Source organism: Coturnix japonica, chromosome 5 (genome assembly GCF_054131305.1).
Source record: "Coturnix japonica strain WE chromosome 5, WE-NBRP24, whole genome shotgun sequence".
Lineage (NCBI taxonomy): Eukaryota > Metazoa > Chordata > Aves > Galliformes > Phasianidae > Coturnix > Coturnix japonica.
This window is the reverse complement of record NC_140667.1, coordinates 33,403,115-33,424,612: the sequence shown is the minus strand read 5'-3', so window position 1 is coordinate 33,424,612 and position 21,498 is coordinate 33,403,115. Positions and strand designations below refer to the sequence as shown.

The following is a 21,498-nucleotide window of genomic DNA, read 5'->3' as shown; positions in this document are numbered from 1 at the left end:
GTGTAAAGATGAGCATAAAAGACGTGATTTCTGTGCAAAAACTAGTGTCTGTATTGGCAGCAAAGTGAATTAAAACAAGAGTTTAAGAAAAATTCCTTTTTGTTCTCATGTTAGTGTTCTGTATACTGTTTCTTTAGCTCACCCATTTTGAACTTTTGGCTTTTGTCATTCCTTCTGTTTAATCTCAAATCTGTAGCTCATATTGGAACTTTTGTTAATAGCGCTGTTAATAAATTATTTCAACAAAAGCCTCAGCCATAGCAAAAAGGATGTATGTTTTTAATGCAAGTTTTCTGTAATTGTCAGAATAGGTTGCTGCATTCCTACATGTCATACCAGCTTTTCAAAGATGCTTATTGCACTGCCTACAAAGGAAAAATGGAATAGGTATTTTTAAGTAGTCACCACTCCTGAATTCTTATTATGGCCTTGGCTTTTGTAACAGTGCAAAACCATAGCAGTGCGTCAGAGTGTGTCATGTATTTGAAAAAAGAGATTCCTAGAGAGACCAAGATATTTCTATTTCACTTCTCTGTGAAGTCTGAATTCATAGAATTACTTCCCACTCCAAATCTAACAGGCCATTTGCTTTATTGTTAACAGACAGTCTTCTCCGAGAACTCGATGAAGTGAGCCTGCTTACTGCTATCACAGTATTTATTATGTCCACCAGTCCAGAAGTTACTACCATAGAGTGCCTTCAAAAGCGTTGTATTGAAAAGTTCAAAGTAACACTTGAATCAAAAGATCCTGTTGTAAGTACTAGTGAAATTGTAAGAATACCAGTAGTGTATTGAAGTTATTTTAGCTTATTTCCTGTTCAGTTTCTTCATGCTTTGACTACAGTTACTTCTGTCCTACACAGTCCACACATTGGCACTGACACAGTGCTAACGCATAATCTTAACACAAAAAGGAATATATTTTCCTTAACTAAAAAGTCTGGGGAGATGCTGGATTCAGTGGGAAAAAAAGAGGATGTGTAATCCAGTTGTTGTTATTGATTTGATTAAAAGTTATAGTGCTTCTGTGAACCACTTTTTCTTAGCACCCTGAAAACTGATTTATTTTCACATTGTGAGGCAGATTTTTCTCCCTCCCTGAAATTTTATCTGATAAACTGTGAGTTTTAAAACACACTGGCTTGTATTTCAAGGTATAACACTTTGTAACTGCGAATATTATTTTCCCTTTAGGTACAATATAAATGCTACCAACTGCTGCACTCCATCTTTCAGCATCCAAACAAAACTGTGTCATATCCTTATATTCACTCTTTAGTATCATCCATCGTGGAGAAATTGCAGGAAACAGAAAAATCAAAGCCTGAAAATGCTGCAGAACTTCAGGTTGTTCAGGAAGGAATCAAGGTGGTAACAGCTCTTACAGCTGCTGCTGAGGAAGAGCACCGTAAGTTGCTTCAATGATTTGTACCCAAAACACATTACACACACTTAAAGCTGTCACAGGTAATAAATAAGAACAAAAGGATCTCCGGGAATTGACTCCTCAACAATAATTGCTAACAGAATTGTTAGAATGTTGGTTCTTTCTAATACGCATTTCAAATATTAGCTGTTTTATAATTTGTGTTAATGTTAGCTTGGTTCATGACAGAGAAATGCTTCTATTTGCAATGTGAAGTTGTTTTTACAAAGTGTATGTTTTAAGTCCTGTTTTCAATGCTTACAGGTGCTCATCTGGTGGCCTGCCTTCTTCCTATCCTTATTTCCTTTCTTTTGGATGAAAATGCCCTGAGTTCTGCTACAAGCACAGCAAAAAATCTGCATGAGTTTGCTTTGCAAAATCTGATGCAAATTGGCCCACAGTACTCAGTGGTTTTTAAGAAATTAATGGCTTCCTCTCCAACCATGAAAGCCAGGCTTGAGTCAGCTGTAAAAGGCAATCAAGAAAGCATCAAAGTGAAGACTGCTAAACTTGCAAAGAATCCTGGGAAAAGTTCGAGCATTCAGCTGAAGACGAACTTTCTTTGACGTCTCGTTATTGCACTTTGATATCAACAGCAAAAAATACTCCTTATAATTTCTAATCAGAGGATATCTGTGAGTTGCTCTCATATGTTTTCCAGTTTGCATTGAAAAATTATAGAAATCTTTTAAGAGAAAATAAAACTCTAGATGACTGCCTGTTAGTTTAGCAGATTTCTCTGAACAATATAAATAGGACTCTCAGAAAGATTCTAACCCATGTTTTTGGATTAAAGTACCAGAAATGCACATGCCTATATCAAAAGTCTTTAGTGAAGTTTATGATAGATCTATTTAGGAGCAGCCCACAAATAGCCAGAAAGTAAAATTAATTTTGTTTTACATCAATATTTGTCAAAAATAAATTACCCGAATCATTTTTTGGATGCTACTGGGATATAAATTTACTTGCAGGTGGTAACGTATCTTAATTACTAATTTAACACACTGAATTATTAAGTAAGCAGATTAAATATCCTTGTAAGCCTTACAATAAATTATCTTTGATCTCAAAAAAAAAAAAAAAAAATCAGTAAAGATAACATCATTAACATCTGTAACGTTAATAAATTCTTGAGCAGGCCAATGTTTAACAAATGCTGTTAAATACAGCTTTACAGTGCTTCTTCACTGAGGACTTGGTAGTGCTTTGCACTGTGGGGCTGTTGTGAATCTGTAAGCATTTGCAGGCTTGGTGCCTTGCTGCTTGGCATAGTCTCACTTTTCAGTATGTATACTTGTGTTAATTTGTATTGCATTAGCCAGGCAATTGAAGCTCAAATATTTTGTCCATAATAGGACAGCGACTTTAATATACTGTGCCTCGATTCAGACATCTATTCTACCTGGATGTGTGTTTCCTGATCTTTAAACGATCAAATATATGCACACATCACATAAATCTATGCATCTCTGCAATGAGAGCTGTGGATGTACCTGAAGTCAGCTTGTCTTGTGTCAAATGAAGTACAACAAACTCATAAGAAGTATTTAATTAACATTTTTATTAAGGAGCATATTTTAATATAGAAAAATAACTATTAAAAATTGCAATGGCTATAAAGTATTTTCTACATATAGTATTGATTTTTTTTTTTTTCTTAGTACCAGTATTGTCTAAACCAAACACTATGAAACTGAGGATAGCATTTCCTTCTTGGTTCTAATTACTTAAAAAAAATTAAAATTAAAAAGAGAGGGAACTGAGAAACACACTGTGACTCAGGAAAAGTGTGATGTACTGTATTTTATTAAAAGTTTTGTATATAAATATAATTGTAAATTGTACAGAATTAACCATTTGACCAAAGTTCTAACAATTCAGTTTTCTAATTTACATAAATAAAGCTAATTTTCTTCACTTGAGATTTGTCTTAGTCATTTTACCCAGTAGCAGAGGAACTCTAAGGACTTCCATAACAGAAAGAAATGTTTGTATGCTGCTGCGTGGAAAGTGGAAAAACAGGTCATGGCCAGACACACCAAAGTCTGTGGCCCTTCCTCAGTTCTGCACAGCACAATGGTAAGTAAGGGGGATCAGGGAGATATGTATTATATATGCATGTACCTGCTCTGTGCCAAATGCTGGCATGGGTGATCTGTGAGAAGATGGCTGAGACGCCCTCTGTTTTTCCTGAAGAACCAGATTCTTTGTTCCACATCTTCACTGCAGTCAAATCTGTAGTTTGCACTAGCTGTGTCAAAAGAGACGTATGTGAAGTCTGTCAGTTATTGATCTTGATCTCTTCAGTCACTTCTTTCCCTTCACACCTGACTTGGTGCAGTGTTTTTTTCTGTGTGTTTGTTTTTCTCCTGACCACTTCTGGGAAAAATCAGACTTGAGACTTAAACAACTCAAGTGTTGTGCTGACTGTGAAAGTGGCCAAGTGTATTGCTGAGAATGTTACCTGCTACAATAGCTGTATGCGGTTACTTTTTTGAGTTGTGTGATAACAGCAGCCACCTTTTTTTCTTACACTAATTTTTTACTATCATTAATAAAATCTGATAAAATCTTTCTTTGCCTTTAAGAAGCACACTCAAGTTGCAAGAGCACTAAGCTACACTTCCAAAAACCAGAAGAGCTTTCTCCTGGATTTCTTAGGGAATCCCACTTCAGGAGCTGATATTTTTAGTCAGACTGCCAAGAGCCATAATTGTGATGTTTCTTGGTCAAGTCATGTAACCACATGTGGCAAAGCTCCATTTTGAACGTATCTACATACTGTGAATGCAGAAACAAAAGCACGATTCATTGAAGAGAACCGCTGCTAATTGTTAACGTTATCAGTGCTTTTCTGTAATCTGCAAAATAGGATTATATGCGTGGGGTTTAATCCGTGCAGATAATTTATCCACATAAATAGTAAAAGTACCTCTCCCATGGGCTGTGCTTTATTACGTGCACTTAAAATAACAAGTTGAGTGCTCACATGAATAAATTTACCTTATTAATGAATGTTAGAATCCTGTTTCAGTTGGATATCAGATATCTTTGATGCAGTCTTGTTAATTTACTAAGTACCTATCTTTTTTTTTTTTTTCAGAGTAGTTTTGGTTTTAATTCTACTCTTCTCTTCTGAGCATTGCTTGGCTCTCAAGTTCTGATGTTTTGAGAGACAAATATAAATAAATAGCCAACGATGTGCTTAGCCACGAACAATGCTCACTTTTACTGTTACAGCTTCCTGTGCCTTATGCCGCCTTGCTGATTGTTTGTTGGTTTTGTTTGGTTTTGGTTTTTTTTTTTCTATCTTTCTATAAGCACCAGTAAACTTCCATCCAGTTATTATTCTGTGCAGTGGAGGCTGTTCCTGCATGCATGTTCATTTTGTATGTTCCTTCAAAGTCAAATGTTTTTGTGTAACAAGAGGTCCTGCTTATGCCCAACATTGAGTATACATAAATATTACATTACAGAATGTATGTGGTATGCAGTAATTATTCACAAACAGCTTTCTGTTGCCTGCAACAACATGGAATTAGTCATAGCCATGTAAAGGCATTGCACTGTTGGGATGTGGTTGTGTTCAGTTTGATACTTGTCTGTGGCAATCCAGTGAAACAGGCAGCATTTCTAAGGGGCTTGTTTAGCCCAGCATTGCTCAGTATCTGATTTGCTGTGTTCAGCCTGCGAGGTTCCTTGATACAGCATCTTCTAAAGCTTCATCCTTAATCTCTCTGCTAGGTGCAACCCTTTTTGGCTTTCGCTTCCTGCAGTGTAATCCCATTTTATTAGCGGGTCATTGGGCAAAAGCTTGTTTCTGCAATTGCATACTGTTTCTTAACCAACAGTGATTTAAACCAGTCTGTACCCCTTTCAAACTACTTATAAACTTATCATGTTTGCTTTCATTGGAAAACTTGGCCCATGCAATTCCAAGCGAGGCAACACAGTAAAAGGGGAAGATCCTTAGAATATGAACAGCCTTTGTTCAGTCTTTAAATAAAAGAACATATAGCAAAGTATCTTATTCTTCTCTGCATTGTGGGATCAAAGAACCCAGAAGTGTTGCACCCTTATGAATTGAATGTGGTGTTGCTCAGCTCCTCCCAGAAGCTGTGATGCTGTGTGCATTGCCAGACACTGCTTTCTGCGTAGGTAACCCATGTGGCCTGACCACACTTTTCCAAGTAAATTTTTCTCTCAGTATAGAGTAATAATGAAATTTCTGTTAAGTTGCAACCTCAGATCGTTAAAAATAGCCAATAAAAGATGTACTAAGATTTGTTCTTACTCCTCTCTGCTTATCAGTGTTCTGAACTGTTGCTGACAATGTCACACAGGACTCCAGTTAACTAAGTATTTAACAAGCAGCTCATGTTCACATATGCTGCTCCAGCTATTAATGACAGCAGTGTATAGTTTCAAAGACATGAAAAGCACATCTGATGAACTAGTACATGCTTCATCTGTCCCTTAGATATTTTTAGATGTATAATACTGATAGTTGATTATGTGGAATAGAATAAAAAATACCTTATGTCATCTCTGCAAGGAATCCTTAAATGCCAGTGCTATGCCACCAAAGTTTTGTGGTGGTTTAGGTGTACAGTCATAGATTTTATTATCATTATTATTAATATTAATATTCTCTGCATTTTCCAGAGAATAAAAGGTTTGTTACATAAGGGGAAGTGATATCTAAATACAGAAAAAGTAGGGCTGAACAGTTTTTCTGAGAAACAAGGAAAAATAAAAGCCGGCTTCCAAAATCTCTTTAAGAGATCTGTAGTAGATTAACCCAAATTCGCTTACTCTGTAGCTGAATATAATTTTTGATCTGTGGTCTTATTCTCATTTCTGTAGTGCCAGTCATCTGAACTGCGGAATCAGACTCCAGAAGGCAGAATGTGGCATCGAATCTCTATCCTCTGCACCTGCATTCTAGCTGCTTAGTGAATGGCAGCACTCACAGAAGGAAACAAATCACAGTGATGAGTAGCAGACATAATAGAGGATGTTCTCCGTATGCATATTCCTGTTTGTGCAGTAAGTGAACAATTGGGCACAAGAAAGCCCTCTGTTTATATAGGTCAAGTTTGCAGGTGATGAAGGTTTTTTCTGAAGCTTAGAGGTAGGAAGCTGAAAGGAGTAACAGAAAATATGAAAAAAAAATATAAAAAAGTCCTATTCTAAGTTGCCACACGTTATGAATCCCAATTGTCCAGCATGAAATTGGATTTTTTTTTTTAAGCCAATGTTAAAATTGGCATCTGTTTTTTCTGGAAAAACAGAAAATTTCGTAGATATTTCCTGTGGCAGTACAGGCATTAGGGATTCTGGAAACTGTTTGGATTAATACCTTAAAGTAAAAGTTTTTACATATGAAAATACAGCCTATTATTACAAAGGCAAATGCTCTTAACCTCTTTTCCTTTTATGCAAACTACATGGCAAGCAATAAATAAAAATAATTGTCAAAACTGCAAGCGTGTCTTGCAGGAAACAGGTGCAGTCACAGTGGGATCAAACTTCTGTCACTGAATTTACTTGAAATATAGTTAGAGAAATTAAAAAAAGTCTGCAGGAAATCTCAGCTTTTCTTTTATGATAATTCATCACATATGTTAAGCAAACAAGGATGGCATGGGGAGATAAACAGAGGTAAGAGAAAATGTTTTTTCATATTGAACCTGAGACAGAACAGTCCAGCTACAGCTCACTGCTTACTTGCAGCAACAGATGCATTCGCCCAGTTTTTGTTTACTACTGCAGCCATCATTCTAAAACAGTCAACTGTGTTTTGATTTCATTTGTACTGTGACCAGTTCTGCCTGAGGCATAATCACCTACCCAGTACTACTGTCTTTTCTGGGCGGTGGGAAGCTGTGCTGACTCCTTTTATTCCGTGTTCTTTCTCTCTCCACTGTGAGGCCAACAAACCTGGGAATAACAAGAATTTTCAAGGTGGTTGGAAACAGATACTCACAAAGACAAATGTGTGATCTTTAGCCACAAGTGTATTTTGTTCTATGCCCCCTCTAAAATACACAGTAAGGATACACATGGACCTCAGCATGCCATGGGCTTCTATCCTGATTTTTCCATGTCACTTTGGAGAGATGGCAGGCTATGCACATACTCTTTGTAGGTGTGGTAGGAGAGACCAAAGCAGTCTTCTACAGCTGAAGGCAGCTGAACCTGGGGAAGTTATGAGTTAAAACTCTTCTTTCCAAGTGGGCAACCGAAACCAGCCTTTCCAGAAGATTTAAGTACCTGCTCACAACAGTTGCCTGGTCTGGGATCACAATCACACTGCAACATACAGCTCCCACAGCTCATGAACACAAGTTGCATGAATGGTGCTCAGTAAACACCAGCAGCCTGCAACCGTGCCAAGACTTGGTAGTCAAATAATGCAACTAGAATTTGTGAGATAAGATCAACAGATGCATAGACCTGAGCTTGCCTTCAAAGCGATCTTCACTATAATGCAAACATCTCTCTCTTCTTTATCTCCTCCAGAGCAGTGTTTGTTGAAGCCCTGTCATTCCATGTGTATTTATTTATTTGCTCAAGAGTCCTGCCCAGTTTTGTGTACTTGCAACAACATTCGGATCCATGAAATTAAATGGTACAGGATAAGAAGTGTTGATTCAAAAACACTCCTGAAGCTTCTCTGATCAAGACAGAAGTTACTTAGTAACTACAGAGCAGAGTGACTACTGAAGCAGACATGGAGGATGGGGGACTGTTAATGCAAAGCTTCTGTGAGTGGGAAAGTGAATAGGGAACAGGAACTTACCTGGCCTGCCATGTACAAACTGAAGAGCATGGCTGCAACACTTACGTGTATCACAGACCACCTTTGTGTAGTTATGTGAGAATTTTTCAATTATATAAATTTGTGAAAAACCTACAGTGTCTTTGACACATAAGTGAGAGACACATGAGCCCAATCTGTCTGCTGCTGACTTTGGAAACTGCTTGTTCTAGGCTGCAGTACATATTGGCTGAATCAGCTTCACAGCTGGTGGTCAGGATCCAAACTGGGATAATTCAATGCCATGATTTTCTCCTTCAGGATGTAACAAGAATATTAACAGCAAGGAATTCTCCCCTGACAGCATATGTTTGTAAAGCTGTACTTAGCCTACAAACAACGCCCCCAAAATGGGTGAATCTTTTAAATGTTTTTCATATCTATGTGCCTCTGGTAAGTGCAAGAACTGCACAAGACATGCAAGTATTTAAACTCCAGTTTCTGTTCAGGCTAATATCTCAGAACTACATTTAACTCACTGCTAGAGATCATTACTGGTTATGTTCCTTACCTTCAGCCAGCCAACACCCAGCTGTGACTCAGTCAGTGACTTGTGCTCAGGAGAAGTGCTGGAGGGCAACATGACCCAGACAAGGGAAGCAAGACAGTCTCCCGTGAAGATGAGGCAGGACACTGGGAAAAACAGCAGCAAAGGCACCATTACAAAGTTTGCAAAGTAAGCAACAGTATTCTTGAGGGATTCTTTTTCAAATCAAATGAATGCTGAAGGTTAAGAACAGGACAGAGAGGAAGGAAGGGTGAAGCAGAACAAAAGAACAATAGACGCTACTAAGGCACATGCAGTGAGAGAAAGAAAATAGTAATTAAATCAGTTACTTGGTAAAGTCACTGCTTCTAAATGGCCTGTGTGAGATACGTGCCACCCACCTGCTGATGTAACAGCAAGTCAAAAACTCTCCTACTTATTCTCACAAGAGGACACAAACTCTCAGGAAGGACCGTCAAGCAGGCAATCACCTGGAATCTGACAATCAGTCCAACATATTCTAGTTTCCCACTGTACCAAAACAGGTGAGTGTTCCTGTAGAGCTAATTACCCTACAGATTGAAGATGCCACAAAGCTGTTTGTGATCTCATATTAACGTGACTGTTTAATTTCACCTGATAATTATTTTATTCTTTTTTAATGAATCATATTTCTGATGAGGGTACTCACCTCGGATGTGATGAGCCACATTGAAATCCCATAATCCCAGTGTTTATAAGTCTATTCTATTTCACAGCTTCATAGCTGACTGGAATCCTATACATACTTTACATATGAAACTACTTAGATCTGTGACATTTCTATAATGTTATTATGTGTTACCTGTGCTTGTTCTGTTTTGCTGTGACCATTATTCATAATCGGGAAATAAAGAGACTGTCAGTGAGTCCTGTAAATCAAAGCAAAACACTTTGTACTGTGCAGCACAGGATGAGGCAACTTAATGACATTATTATAAGAAGTAATGGAAACTTACTTACACGTAATACTGAAAATCTATACCTGTTGACAACATATGCAAGCTGCTGTAAGTTGATCATATTCTCTGTGGTCACTAAGCAAGCTATAAAAACAGCCAGAATCCAGACAGAAGCTTAATCAGAAAGCTGTGCCGCTTCCACAGAAATATGAAAATGATCCAGTAGTATGCAAAGCAGGAAGAGAAGTTTGAAAATTAGGTAACTAATCAACTGCCTCAGCAGACTCTCAGCCTTGTTTTCATTGTCTTCTGAGCATCAGTTACAACATCCAAACACACATCCTTTATGTTTTCACTAAAAGATTTTGTAACTACTTATGAGGAGTTACATGAGTTGCAAAATTTTGCCACTGTTCTTAGATTAGGATTTGAACCTGGAACAGTAGTTTCTCTGTGTTTTGGATGATTTTCAGAGATCAGAAAGAATTCAAAGAGAACTGAGAAGTTCTTGCTATTGTTCCGTGGCAAATGAGCTTTTCTAGGGCAGGTAGATGAGAACAGAGTGCACTTACTGGTTCCTGCTTATTGTAATCCCTGGGGAACTGCCAACTATCTCTAATTGCTGGCAATACCTCAGTTCCTTGAGGGCAGGGAAGAGAGGGTAAATATCTCTAGTCCTTAAGTGTGACTTGTTCCTACTCCCCTCTTCTGAAGAAATTAAAACTGTTAGTCTACGCAAAGTGGGGCCTGAGAGAGGAACTGATTTTCAGAAGCACAAATAACAGAGCAAGCCTCCCTTTTTGAATGAGAGGAGAAATAAAAACCAAATCATGGAGGTATAAGAAAAAGCTTACTGTGAAGACTAACTATTGCTGTGCCATTGTCCATTTCCCAACTAGCACCCCTAGCTGAAAAGGTCTAACTTAAGTCAGCAGCAAAGTGACAGCTTTGTGGCCCTTTATAGAAATAGATCAAGGTTGCAGGGACAGTTGTCCTGCAAATAACCCTGCAGTGGATATGGATTACTACTAGGAGACAGTGAAGAGTCAGATGTTCCATTTATAGAAAAGTTGTGTATCATTTCATAGTTATGAATGTTTTGATGCTTGCATCTTCTAACCATTCCAGAAGACATGGAGGCATCAGTCTGAGGATCCTGTTTCTTACTATTGCTGTTAATCATGTTAGAAAGGAAAAGCAGATGGGGCTTCAATCTTGAAGTCTGTCATTATCATCTTTATTATTTAAAACATGATAACCTGTTGCTATAGCATAGTTATTGCTGAAGTATACGTGAATTGCCTAATGCTGAATACATAAGTCTCATCTTCCTTGCCTGACTTTCAAGTATGCTTATGGGCTAACTTCTGCACTCAGTTACATGTAAAAACATCCACTCATTTCATCTTGTATTTCCGATATTGGTAGTGTACAATATTGTGATGGAGAACATGATTTACCTCTAAATATCTGTCTTAAGACTGCTTCCTGAGACTACCTGCGTTAGGTAACGAGCAGGTATATTTGCATATGAACTCTGCAGCACATCATCAGCTTTTTGAAAACATTTCTTATTGCTTTCCTGTAGAATTACTACTAATGCAACACGTTGGGCAGTCTTACTTGGTAGAGGCATCAGCCCTGCCTGTGAGACTAGGCTGGATTCTGGCTTTGATTTGTTATCTCAGTTTCCCAAATGGAAGGAAGCTCTGACTTGGTGTGAACTGGAAAGGCTAGTTTCTTCCTAGCTGTGCTCCCCTTCTTTGCAGCACAGGTAGTGAATCTTTCCCTCTGGGTATATCCTCAGTGTCTTGGTGAATCATCCCTGGGCCATGAGATGCAAGCTGACATATACCCTCCATTTGACTGCAGATGCAGATTAACTTCTTCATTCCTCTTGGCTTTCTTTGCACAATGAAAAGTTAGTTCAGTATAGATGGGAGACTGCTAACACGTGGAAGTGGGGACCTGGGACTTCGGTGTTAAACTACTAAGCAGTTTCTAAGAGTGGACTGTGTTACTCTCAGATCTGCATTTAACACCTCTGAATTTTCTGTTTACAGAACTCCGGGTGGACACATCTTTTCTCATACATGTGCAGGAAGGCTTAAACTTCAGTAGTGGCTTTTCTATCATTTTGATAATAATTCCTACCGATGACATAGATTCTCCGCTAGTGAATACCTGGGAATTGGTAGCACAAGATTCAGCAGCCCCAGGCTACTAGTCCTCCCGTCAGGGTCAGAGCAGTGACTGGGACATAGACTAATCATTGTAGTTATGCAGCTATAATTATATACATGAGAAACTACAACAAAAATTAGGCAGACAAATATTTCTAACAATTGAGTTGACCCAAACTGCTGAGACGACCTTATTGATGTCAGTAGAACTGTGTTTCTTTACAAATAATTTTGTCTGCTGTTTTTAAGGCTGGCATTATATGAAGAAACAAGGAAGAAAACATTCTTGCTTTGTTGCAGGCTCAGACACACAGCACTCAGTCATTTTAATAAGTTACCTGTATTCACTGTGACAAGTGTTTACACAGAAATTTCTATGAACAGCAAAACCCTAACAAGCTAATATTTTACAAGAAAACAACAACAAAACCCTTAATCTGTAGCATAGAAGAAATAGTAAAAGCACGGATGAAATGCCTGCCTAATAAATCAATGCTGGTTGTCTTACCATAAGTAACTAAGAATCAATGAAAATAGGTCACCGAGAAAAATCTTAGGCACAAGAACTTAAAGTGGGTGTTAGATCACAAGCACTCCATATCTAGTCTCACTTTTGGGGGGTATTGATATTGAGTACAAAAGAAATGAACTACAAAATCCTGTCAGTAGTTGGAGTAACTTTGAGACCTATTAATTAAAATCCAGTCATACTGGTGTAAGTTAACTGGTTGCCAAGTGGTATAACATACAGTGCAGCAAGAAAATGCGAGGAATAGTTTAAGAAAAAGAGCAATGACTCAGCTGTGTGCTTTCATAAACACCAACATGTCACTCATACATTTATCACGTCAGCATTAGTAACATGCTCACCACATCGACATGTGTAATTGCAACATCTGAACTACCAAACAGGCAATCCCTCACACGGTGCTTGTTACAGCAGATTGCATAGGACTGCACAAAGTAAACACACCATGCTTTACAGCTGGCAGACAATTGTTCTGTGATCGCTGTGGTTGCGAAATTCAGTACTTGCTTTTGGAAAGTTGAGATGCTGGCACTACATTTGTGCTCACCGGACTTCTACAGTGAAGTAGCTAAGAAGGGAAAATGATAATATAGGAAAATTAAAATGAAAAGCTTCCACCAATTACATTTTACTTACAAAAAACAAACAGACAGACAAACACCCTACCTCCCCACAAAAAAACACCTCGGTTTTCAAGAAGAAAATATTTTTCATGGTATGCTTAAGAAGTAAATTAGTTGAAGTAACCAAATTCTATAGATCTTGCTTGTTATGGCAAACAAGTTTCTGTCCTTGGTAATTTCTGGCCTCCTTGCTTTGAAAAGCTTAGTCAACATTTGCTAACTTTTAAAAAGTTCATTCATCAAGAAAACAAAATGCGCAGTATGGAATTATTCATTTTGTCTCAGGAGCAGTAGGGCCATTCAGTGTTTCCTGCCACATGGTTCTGTGAGTGGCAGAGAAAGATTGCTAAAGTGAAAGGGTAAATAATCTGCAAATATCCTGTTTTATTTGGCTGGACACAATGCTGGCCTTTAGCATAAACTGCTCAGTAACGTCTGTGGAGGTGTTCAGGATCTGTTTATGTGACATGGATCTATTTACCCCAGAAGAGCGATATTTTTGGAAACGTCAACTTGGCATGTGCACAAAGTTGGGCAGCGAGGCTAACAAAAACATAAATTAAATTGTACCAGGCTCTACCTTCCATATCAATGAAAAATATACAGGAATCTGAGATATCTTGTTTTGTTTTCATTGTAGGCGTACTTCACTTTGATTTTGGCAAGTTTTCTATAACAAAACACTAACCATTCCCAGCCCAAGTTTACAATCCTTAGTACCACAATGTGACATCAACATTACTTACAACAGACTTTTCCTTGTGCTACCAGTTAACTCTTTATAGAAAACATAAGCCTGAATTAAAAGAAAAAAAAAAAAAAAAAAAAAGCAGTAATAAATATATTTTTGAGCTGTGAGTAAAATAAAGATAATATTTTTCCATCCTGATATTTTCTAGCCATGTGATTTCTTTTCAAACAGAACCAAAACATTCCGAGAATACCCGAGATGTCTTCTGACAAAGGAACTGTCTCAAATCAGCCATTTTTCATCAGAAATTCTCCAGTCCCTGATCTTTGCTACCCCTCCATGACATCCTTCTTTGCAGTTTGTGGGTCCACAATATAATATAATCCTAGCAACTGCACTGACAATTTCTTTATTGAGCAAAGTTTTAATTTTCAGGATTTTCAGGTAAGTTTACAACCAAGCCAATGGTCACTGCCATGCTCTACAATGCCTGACTCCCTGTGACCTTGTTACCATTTCACAGAAGCATCCTCACACATTTACACATGTGGTCTGCTCAAACACTGAGGGATTTTCTTTTACAGTAAGACTTAATATAGTAGCATGTCTAAGCAACTCAGTGGTCCATGTTAAGATATTTCTGACACCAGCCAGCACTATGATCCGGGTGTGTTTTTCTGTTGTTTTTGTTGCTTTAAATAAACAAGGAAACAGAGACATGCAATGACTCAGGGGCTTGGGAAGGTCATACATGTGTGTGTCAGCTCATATTAGAACTGAGGTTATTTTTTTAAACAGAATGAGTAACACGTACATTGTACATGCATGGTGAACAGTAGTTGTTTTTGCAGGTTTCACACACATTTCATTGTAATCATCAAAGAAGTTATCAGCTCCATTACTTCTCACTTCAGTATATGGCCTTATTTGTGTTCCATGTCTGGCTATGTAAAAATCCTTCTCACCCAACATGCTTAGGCCTAGCACTAAACAAATGAGCTGGAAATCTTGGTTTCTGAACTTCATTTATAAGAAAATTAAAAACAATTCCATAAAAATGACTTAGGCAATTATTATTTCCTTCTTACCAGCTAACCATAGTCTTATTTGCTATGGTTTTCCTCATACTAAATACCAGAGAGCAGTCATTTCTGAAGTGGCAGTTCTAGTCTATTCAGGTGCCGTACATAGAGGGAGTCTGAAACAGCAGCTGACAGGCAGTGCTCTGTAGTAAATCCAAATGGAGGATCCTCTCACAACTGCTGAAAACATCTGGACTGTCCATTCAGTACGTGACACTGGAAGTGTAAACCAGACTTTGAACATATACAACAAGTATATATAATCTATGGAGCTGAAATGATGTACTGAGCAGTTTTTATTTATTTATTTATTTTCCTTTTCAGATTTAATTCAAAGGGAGGAGAAATCTCCTTGTTACGAGAAGGACAAATCATGAACAAATTCTTATATATTACAAATGAATCACAATGAAAAAAAAAAATCCTAATCCACCATTAAAGCTGCAATGCACCTTTAAAAATATTATATATATATATATACACACATATATCTCACATGGGGAAATTAATGCAACAGGTCATGCAAGTATTTTAGACATTTGGGACTGAAGATGTGTAGCACTAAAAGCTATTGCCAGCATTTTTAAGCACCATACTCCCATTAAAAAGTACTTTAAACACTTCATTCCTGTTCTCTGCATGCACAATGTTGTATTTTTGACTTTGCTCCACGGTTGGTCTCTAATTTGATAACCTCATCGTCTGCATGGATAATCATGTACCTACCACAAAGCAGGAACTGCAGCCTGCAACAAGAGTGAAGCATCTGTTTGCTTTTAGTTCTCAGTAATTACAACTGAAAACTACCATTTGAGATTGGTCTTCAGGTGAAATTCACAGCATTGCTTTAATTGAAACCTATCTTCCTCGCGATAAAAAGCAAACTATCACGGGACAGGAGTGGTAAGGTCACGTAACAGATGTGGTTCTCACAAGTTTGGCCTAATTCGGCTGCCACTTCTATACCAGTGAAAGTGAAAGAAGATCAAGCTTCTAAATTTAAAGACTGCAGACTCAGTTGTCCCAGTGTCTCATGTCTTTAACTTTAAGCCTTTAAGAAGTCTTGCTCACCTCTGAAGGACAAGCATACATGAAGGAGACACTTCTAAACCTCATCAGGTCTGGAACAAGTGGAAGTTAAGAGGAAGACAATGAGTTGTCTCAGTGAAACAGAAACAGGGACAAGGGAACTATTGTTTCTTGTACTAAGAAAAAAAGAATTACTAAAGATAAAATGTTCTGGGGGTGTTATTGCAACACCAACAATAAAAATGTCTGTGTTTGGCAAGTTTTACCAGAGCATGTCTGTTACTACCTTTTTGTTTGGTGTGTAGTTTGTCTAATTACAGGAAATGTCTATGATGTAGGTAGGAATGACATACAATAATCTTATTTACTGTACTTATATTAATGGGCTTAAATTCCTTGGAAAAACACGTGAGCAGCAGAGATGGAAATCATTTTAAATCTCCTTCACACTTTCAGTCCTTCATTTCAGGCAGGCTGCAGCTTGTTTCATTTGGTGCCAATATGCAAAACAACTGCACACCTTAGCGCAGCGAGCGGCACGGTGGATTCTCTGCCTTGAGACCGGCCACCAGCCAAACGCTACAGCTGCAATATCTCAAACTCACTACGAGATAAGGACAAGTCACAACTTGTGCTCCGAAGGACCGTTACCCATCCCCGCCCCTCGCAATTAATGAACTGCGAGGCCAAGTATAAGACCGTATTTAAGAAAAAACAGAAAAAAATGGCGCGAGTTGAATCTCTCCGTAAGCGTAAAACGAAAACCCCCACGCAGGCCGATGGAGCAGCGGAGCCAGGCGCCCCAGCGGGCACGGCCGGTCCTGCAGCCTGCTCCTCGCCGACGAATGCAGCCGGGCCCTGGGGAGGCCAGGCCAGGCCCGGGCACGGGCGGCGAGGTTGGCGCCCCACCGAGGAGGTCTTAGAGACAGGAAGCCGAGTCTGGGGCTTCCTTCAGGCGCAGAGAGCTCCGCCGGGGCCGGGCACGGCGTGTCACAGGGGAGGGAGCCCCACGAGCACGGCAGGGAAGCCGCAGGGCCCGCACTCTCCGCCCCCAACGGGCCGACGCCGCAGCGCAGCCCAGAGGCGGCCGATGCAGCAGGGGGCAGAGCGCGGCGCTGACGCGGCGCTACGAGGCAGCGGGGCCGTGCCGGCTTGAAGCCGCTCCCCGCCTTCGCGCAGGAGGGGGCGGCGGGAGACGCGGCATCTCTTCTCACAGCGCCCCCAGCGGCAGCGCGTCCAGCCGCCGGCTCCTCCCCGCGGCCGCGGCGCGGCTCCCTTCCCCTCCTCCCACCGATCCCGTACCGGGCGGAGCGCCATGGATGCCGCTGGCCGCCGTCTGCTCCGGCGGTTGGGCCGCTGCCCCCGCTTCGCCTTTTCCCTCGCCTCCCCGCGGCGCTGAGGAAGGGTCGGCTCTGGCGAAGGGGCTCCGGGAAGCCGAGGTGAGCGACGGGGACGGGAGAGGCGCGGCTAAACCTTTATCGGCCCCTTTCGCGAGCCGCCGGGCCGGCTCACCCCGCGAGGCCTGCGGCTCGCCCACAACTCGAGCGTCGCCGCCCGGCCCGGCGGTTCGGTGTGGGCAGGCCGGGAGGAGCGGGGGGCCGAGGCCGCGGCCGGGAGGCGGCGGGTCCCATCCGGGCCTCCTGAGGGACCGCGGGGCGGTGCTGCCCGGAGCCCCTCGGGCCGTGCGGGGTGGCGCGAGGAGGCGGTGTGTGAGGGCCGCCAAGGGGGGGGAGGCCGCGAAAATCCCCTCGTGCTGGGCCGGGGCCGCTGGGGGTGCGCGAGGGCCCGGACCGGCGCCGAGTGTGGGTGAGGGTGAGGGTGAGGGCCGCCGCGGCCTGGCCCTGGCTGAGGCCGCCCTCCCCGGCTCCCTGCGCTGCCCCGCTTGCTGCTCGGCTCTTCGCTGCCGTCTGCTCCCGGCCCCCCACGGCAGGTGCTGCGTTAGACTTAGCCAGCTCTCACTGCCTCTCCTAAATGTCTCTGCCTTCACCCCTACTGCCTTCCCTCATCCTCCACACCCCCAGCCCCCATTTGAGGTTAATCATTTAATCGCATTAAGGAGACTACTATAACTACAAGACGATCTCAGTTATTTTATTTAGTCTAGAACGAAAAATACAGTCTGTAAACAGCTCGGTATTGTAGGCAACCTTTGAAGTGTAGAAAAGGAATTTAGTAACATGGATTACTTTTTATAGTTTGCAATCCAACAAGATAGGAGCAAAACCAAAGTATTTGTAGTGGTAAGCAGTTTTTGAGTTATCTGAAATGTCTTTATGGCTTTAAATGGTAAAAAAATCATATGTATTCTACTTCGTTTTTGTCACATCTTGGGGTTCTAAGCTGTTGTGAAGCAGCACTGCTAGTTCCGTGTCCTTTTCTCCGTGTAACACCAACATCTGCCTCTTCTTTGTACATTCTCATCTGCCCTTGGTGGAGTTATGTTTTAACTATTAACTCATTAGCAGCAAGTAAACAAGGCAGCAGACTTTGTCCGGATCCAGCCTCTTCCTCCCTCCTCTCCCACATGTGTGAGGGCCCTGTCCACTATTTATTCTGTGCTTTCCCATGAGTTTGGTGAACTCGCCCTTCTTTTTTTTTTTTTTCCTCTTTTTCCCCTTCTTAATAAGCTGTAGTAAAAACCTTCCTTTTGTATTTGGCTTGAAGTTGGTTCAGAACATTTGCTCTGATTTTTATTAAAAAACGTGGTCCCAGTTGCTTACAGATCAGAAACACTTCCTAGCATTTTTAAGGGACTTTTTTTGGTCTTCAGCTCACATGTACAACTGTGGCACTGGGCCAACAAATAATGTTGTTTTCCTTATAAGTACATGAATTATTTTAATTATTCCCTGTGCTTAAAAAAAATATGGCACGTGAATGTTTTATTCGTTAAAAAAGGAAACTTAAAAACAGAAGCGATCCTGAAATTGCCCTTTTTTTCTCCTTTGACTTAAAGGAGCTTCTTTTTATTATGTTTCAGAGCTGTTTTAAAGGATGAAGTGCTCATAAAAGTTTTGTGAAGATTTTCCATCTTTAGTTGTTCATCTCAATTTCTTTTTTTGTGCAGTTTGATTTTCATTTGAAATACGGCTTTTGGTGTCTTTTTGTATTGGAATAGTTGAGTGGAGAGAGAACCCATCTTCCAGAAGGTTGGGTGACTTATGAAGAAGAGGTGTTAAAGGGAATGGAATAGGCACGATGGCATTATTTGTCTCTGAATTACCTCTGAAAACAAGCAAAATAGTTAAGTGTGTGTTTATTTTCTATTTCTATTTTAAATGTTGAGTTATTTATGAGAGAAGGCTTTAAGTCTTGCTTGTCAATTGGATCCAGAGATTTGTTCCCAAGAAAGTGGAGCAAATATATTACAGTTGACTCATAAAGCTTGAAAAATTAAAAAAGAAAAAAGATGGCTGGTCAGATATTGGGAAGTTGTCTTCATGTCAGCATGAAGACACGCTGTGTGTGTGTTCAAGAGGAGGGCAAATGAAAAATACTGTAATACTGTGAAGATAATTGTTTGTTTTTTCCTCTTTCCAGGTGAAAGCTGCAGGAGCCTGGGGCTGCTGAAGAGAGGGATTCATCCTATTCAACTTTATCTGACTTGAACAATTAAAGGATATTTTTGGTAGTTTTAAATTTAAGCAGAGGCAGCTTTTTTTTTTTTTTTTTTCCTTTTGAGTTGTTTTTTTTTTTCTTTTTTTTCTGGATTTTGCTTTTTTCTTTTCTTTTTGGGAAGCCATGGCAGATGTGGACCCAGACACGCTGCTGGAATGGCTGCAGATGGGGCAGGGGGATGAAAGGGATATGCAGCTGATAGCACTGGAACAGCTCTGCATGCTACTTCTGATGTCAGACAACGTGGATCGCTGTTTTGAAACGTAAGTAGTTTTGCCTTTCATTTATGGCGTGCTGTTTTTCTCTTTTGATAGCTGTGTATAACCTTAAGCATTCATGGCACTCAACATTGTTGAAATTTAACATTCCAAACTTGAGAAACTTTTGGCTTTGCAAATGGTGTCCAAACCCGAGTATCTGTTATGAAATGAAGTGTCTGCTAATGTGCAAAGTACTGTTTTCTAATGACAAACGTAGTGCCATGTGAGTGATTCACAGTGCCTGTTCTGACTCATGGTTTGATTGTTTAATTTAAATAAACGAATTCAGAGTTGCAGCGTGGAAGAATTTATTTTACCTAATGCTGCCAGAGAAAAAAAAGCTTTTTATAAGTTACAACAGTAATGATCAACTATATATATACTTATATATATTTCCATAAAGGGTGTTCATACTCTTGCGGTGTTTCTCTTAAGAGTTTTTTTTGAGCTCTGCAGACCAAAAAGAATCACAGATATTATCTAATTTTACAGAAGTATTTTGCCCTTTCTTTGAAGGAGGTTGGTCTTTGCACTGCTGTTTCTTGTCCCATCTGTACACCTAGTATCCAGTCCTTGTTCTCACTCCTTTCTTGTGTTTGTCACAAAGTGCTGATGTAACCACTTCTGTTGTTGTGCCTTTGTTACGCTACTTCCTGTGAGTAGTGTGGAAAGGAGGTAGTAAAAACAATCGGCGTTTTCAGCATTTATTAGCAGTTAATTAGCAGTGTTACTTTTTTGTTTGGATTTTTTTTGTTTGTTTTAGAATTCTTTCATCACCTTCCTGTATCTGCTCCATAATCTGATGTGTTTTTCAAGGTCTGCAGTGTTAGTGGTTTTGGGTTTTTTTTCCTTACCTAGTTCATATTTTGATCCTCCTGCTTCTCTTTTCCTTTCCACCTTTTTGTCCTTAGTCTCAGTTTCCTTTCTTTTGCTTCTCGTTCTACATCTGGCATCTTTCACAATTACTTTGCTTTGTTGGTGTGTAGGTTTAGGAGCATTTAGGAGTCTTAAGTGTTCTAGCCCTAAAGAGAACAGCTTTCAGACTGCTAGGGAAGGCCATTCGTCCTTCATGACTGCTTTTATTTCAAGAAGTGTGAAATTCATGCATCATACATAAAACTAGCATTTCTGATAGTTGTGCAATGCTGCTCAAAGTTCTGTATGCTGCTTTAGAACTTGAAATTGGGTGAGCCTGGCCTTGAAGGCCTTATGGGTGAAATTTTGGAACTGAAAGAGATAGTAGGGTGGTGCATTGGACTTTGTACCTGTCCCTATGGACAGTGCTGTGTTTTCAGCTAGTGTGAAGTTTTCAGCTATTAGTGACTTATTAGTTTACCCCTACAAAAAAAGGAATTTGTTAATTTAGAGTGATTTATTTTTATTTTTTATGTCAAATTTAAGGAAACTTTTTACTTCAGTATATTTAATCTTGAACACAAACAGAATGATGGGAATAAGCATTTGAATCTTCTGTATCTTTGAAAATCAGGAGCAAAATGTCAGCTTTTATGATCTAATGCAGTTGTGGGCTTTGTATCTTTTCTTGGAGCAGACTTTCATCTCAAAATAAACAAATGACATGTATGAAAGAAGCAACTTTTTAAAATAACTTTTAGCCTTTTTTTTGGTTTGTATTGAGTTTCAATATAATTCTGCTGGTCTTCCTATCAGTTGGTTTTTATTTTTTTCCTGTTGTAAACTTCCCTTAAGCAGAAAACTGAAGAGAATAAAATGTAAGTTGAGAAGGTGTTACTGAGGTTTTCTACCAGTTTGTGTGATCTTTACTGTAAAGTTTCAACTG

At 39.9% G+C, this 21,498-nt stretch overlaps 2 protein-coding genes and 1 long non-coding RNA gene across 20 annotated transcripts in view; 2 read left to right on the top strand and 1 right to left on the bottom strand.

The window, feature by feature from the left end:
* The window catches only part of HEATR5A (HEAT repeat containing 5A), a 54,124-nt gene extending 50,771 nt beyond the window's left edge, over positions 1–3,353 (top strand). For all 11 annotated transcript variants that reach the window (XM_085549070.1, XM_085549069.1, XM_015864934.3 and 8 more), the window contains 3 exons: positions 604–755; positions 1,197–1,410; positions 1,693–3,353. In XM_085549070.1, the coding sequence (XP_085405196.1) occupies positions 604–755; positions 1,197–1,410; positions 1,693–1,994 (668 nt within the window). In that variant the 3' untranslated portion in view covers positions 1,995–3,353. The remainder of the gene's footprint in view (positions 1–603; positions 756–1,196; positions 1,411–1,692) is intronic.
* A 3,614-nt stretch (positions 3,354–6,967) lies between these two features.
* Positions 6,968–14,918, bottom strand: LOC146760755 (uncharacterized). The gene is made up of 6 exons (XR_014946663.1): positions 14,797–14,918; positions 13,764–13,813; positions 12,839–12,962; positions 9,586–9,652; positions 8,766–8,887; positions 6,968–7,374 (listed from the first exon to the last, which is right to left on the bottom strand). It is a non-coding gene; the product is annotated as an uncharacterized LOC146760755 (long non-coding RNA).
* A 2,193-nt stretch (positions 14,919–17,111) lies between these two features.
* The window catches only part of HECTD1 (HECT domain E3 ubiquitin protein ligase 1), a 54,442-nt gene continuing 50,055 nt past the window's right edge, over positions 17,112–21,498 (top strand). For 7 of the 8 annotated variants that reach the window (XM_015864927.3, XM_015864922.3, XM_085549064.1 and 4 more), the window contains exon 1: positions 19,475–19,700. In XM_015864927.3, coding sequence (XP_015720413.1) covers positions 19,561–19,700 — 140 coding nt within the window. In that variant the 5' untranslated portion in view covers positions 19,475–19,560. Of the gene's footprint in view, positions 17,259–19,359; positions 19,448–19,474; positions 19,701–21,498 lie in introns of those variants that run through there. The other variant, XM_085549061.1, reaches the window with a different exon arrangement.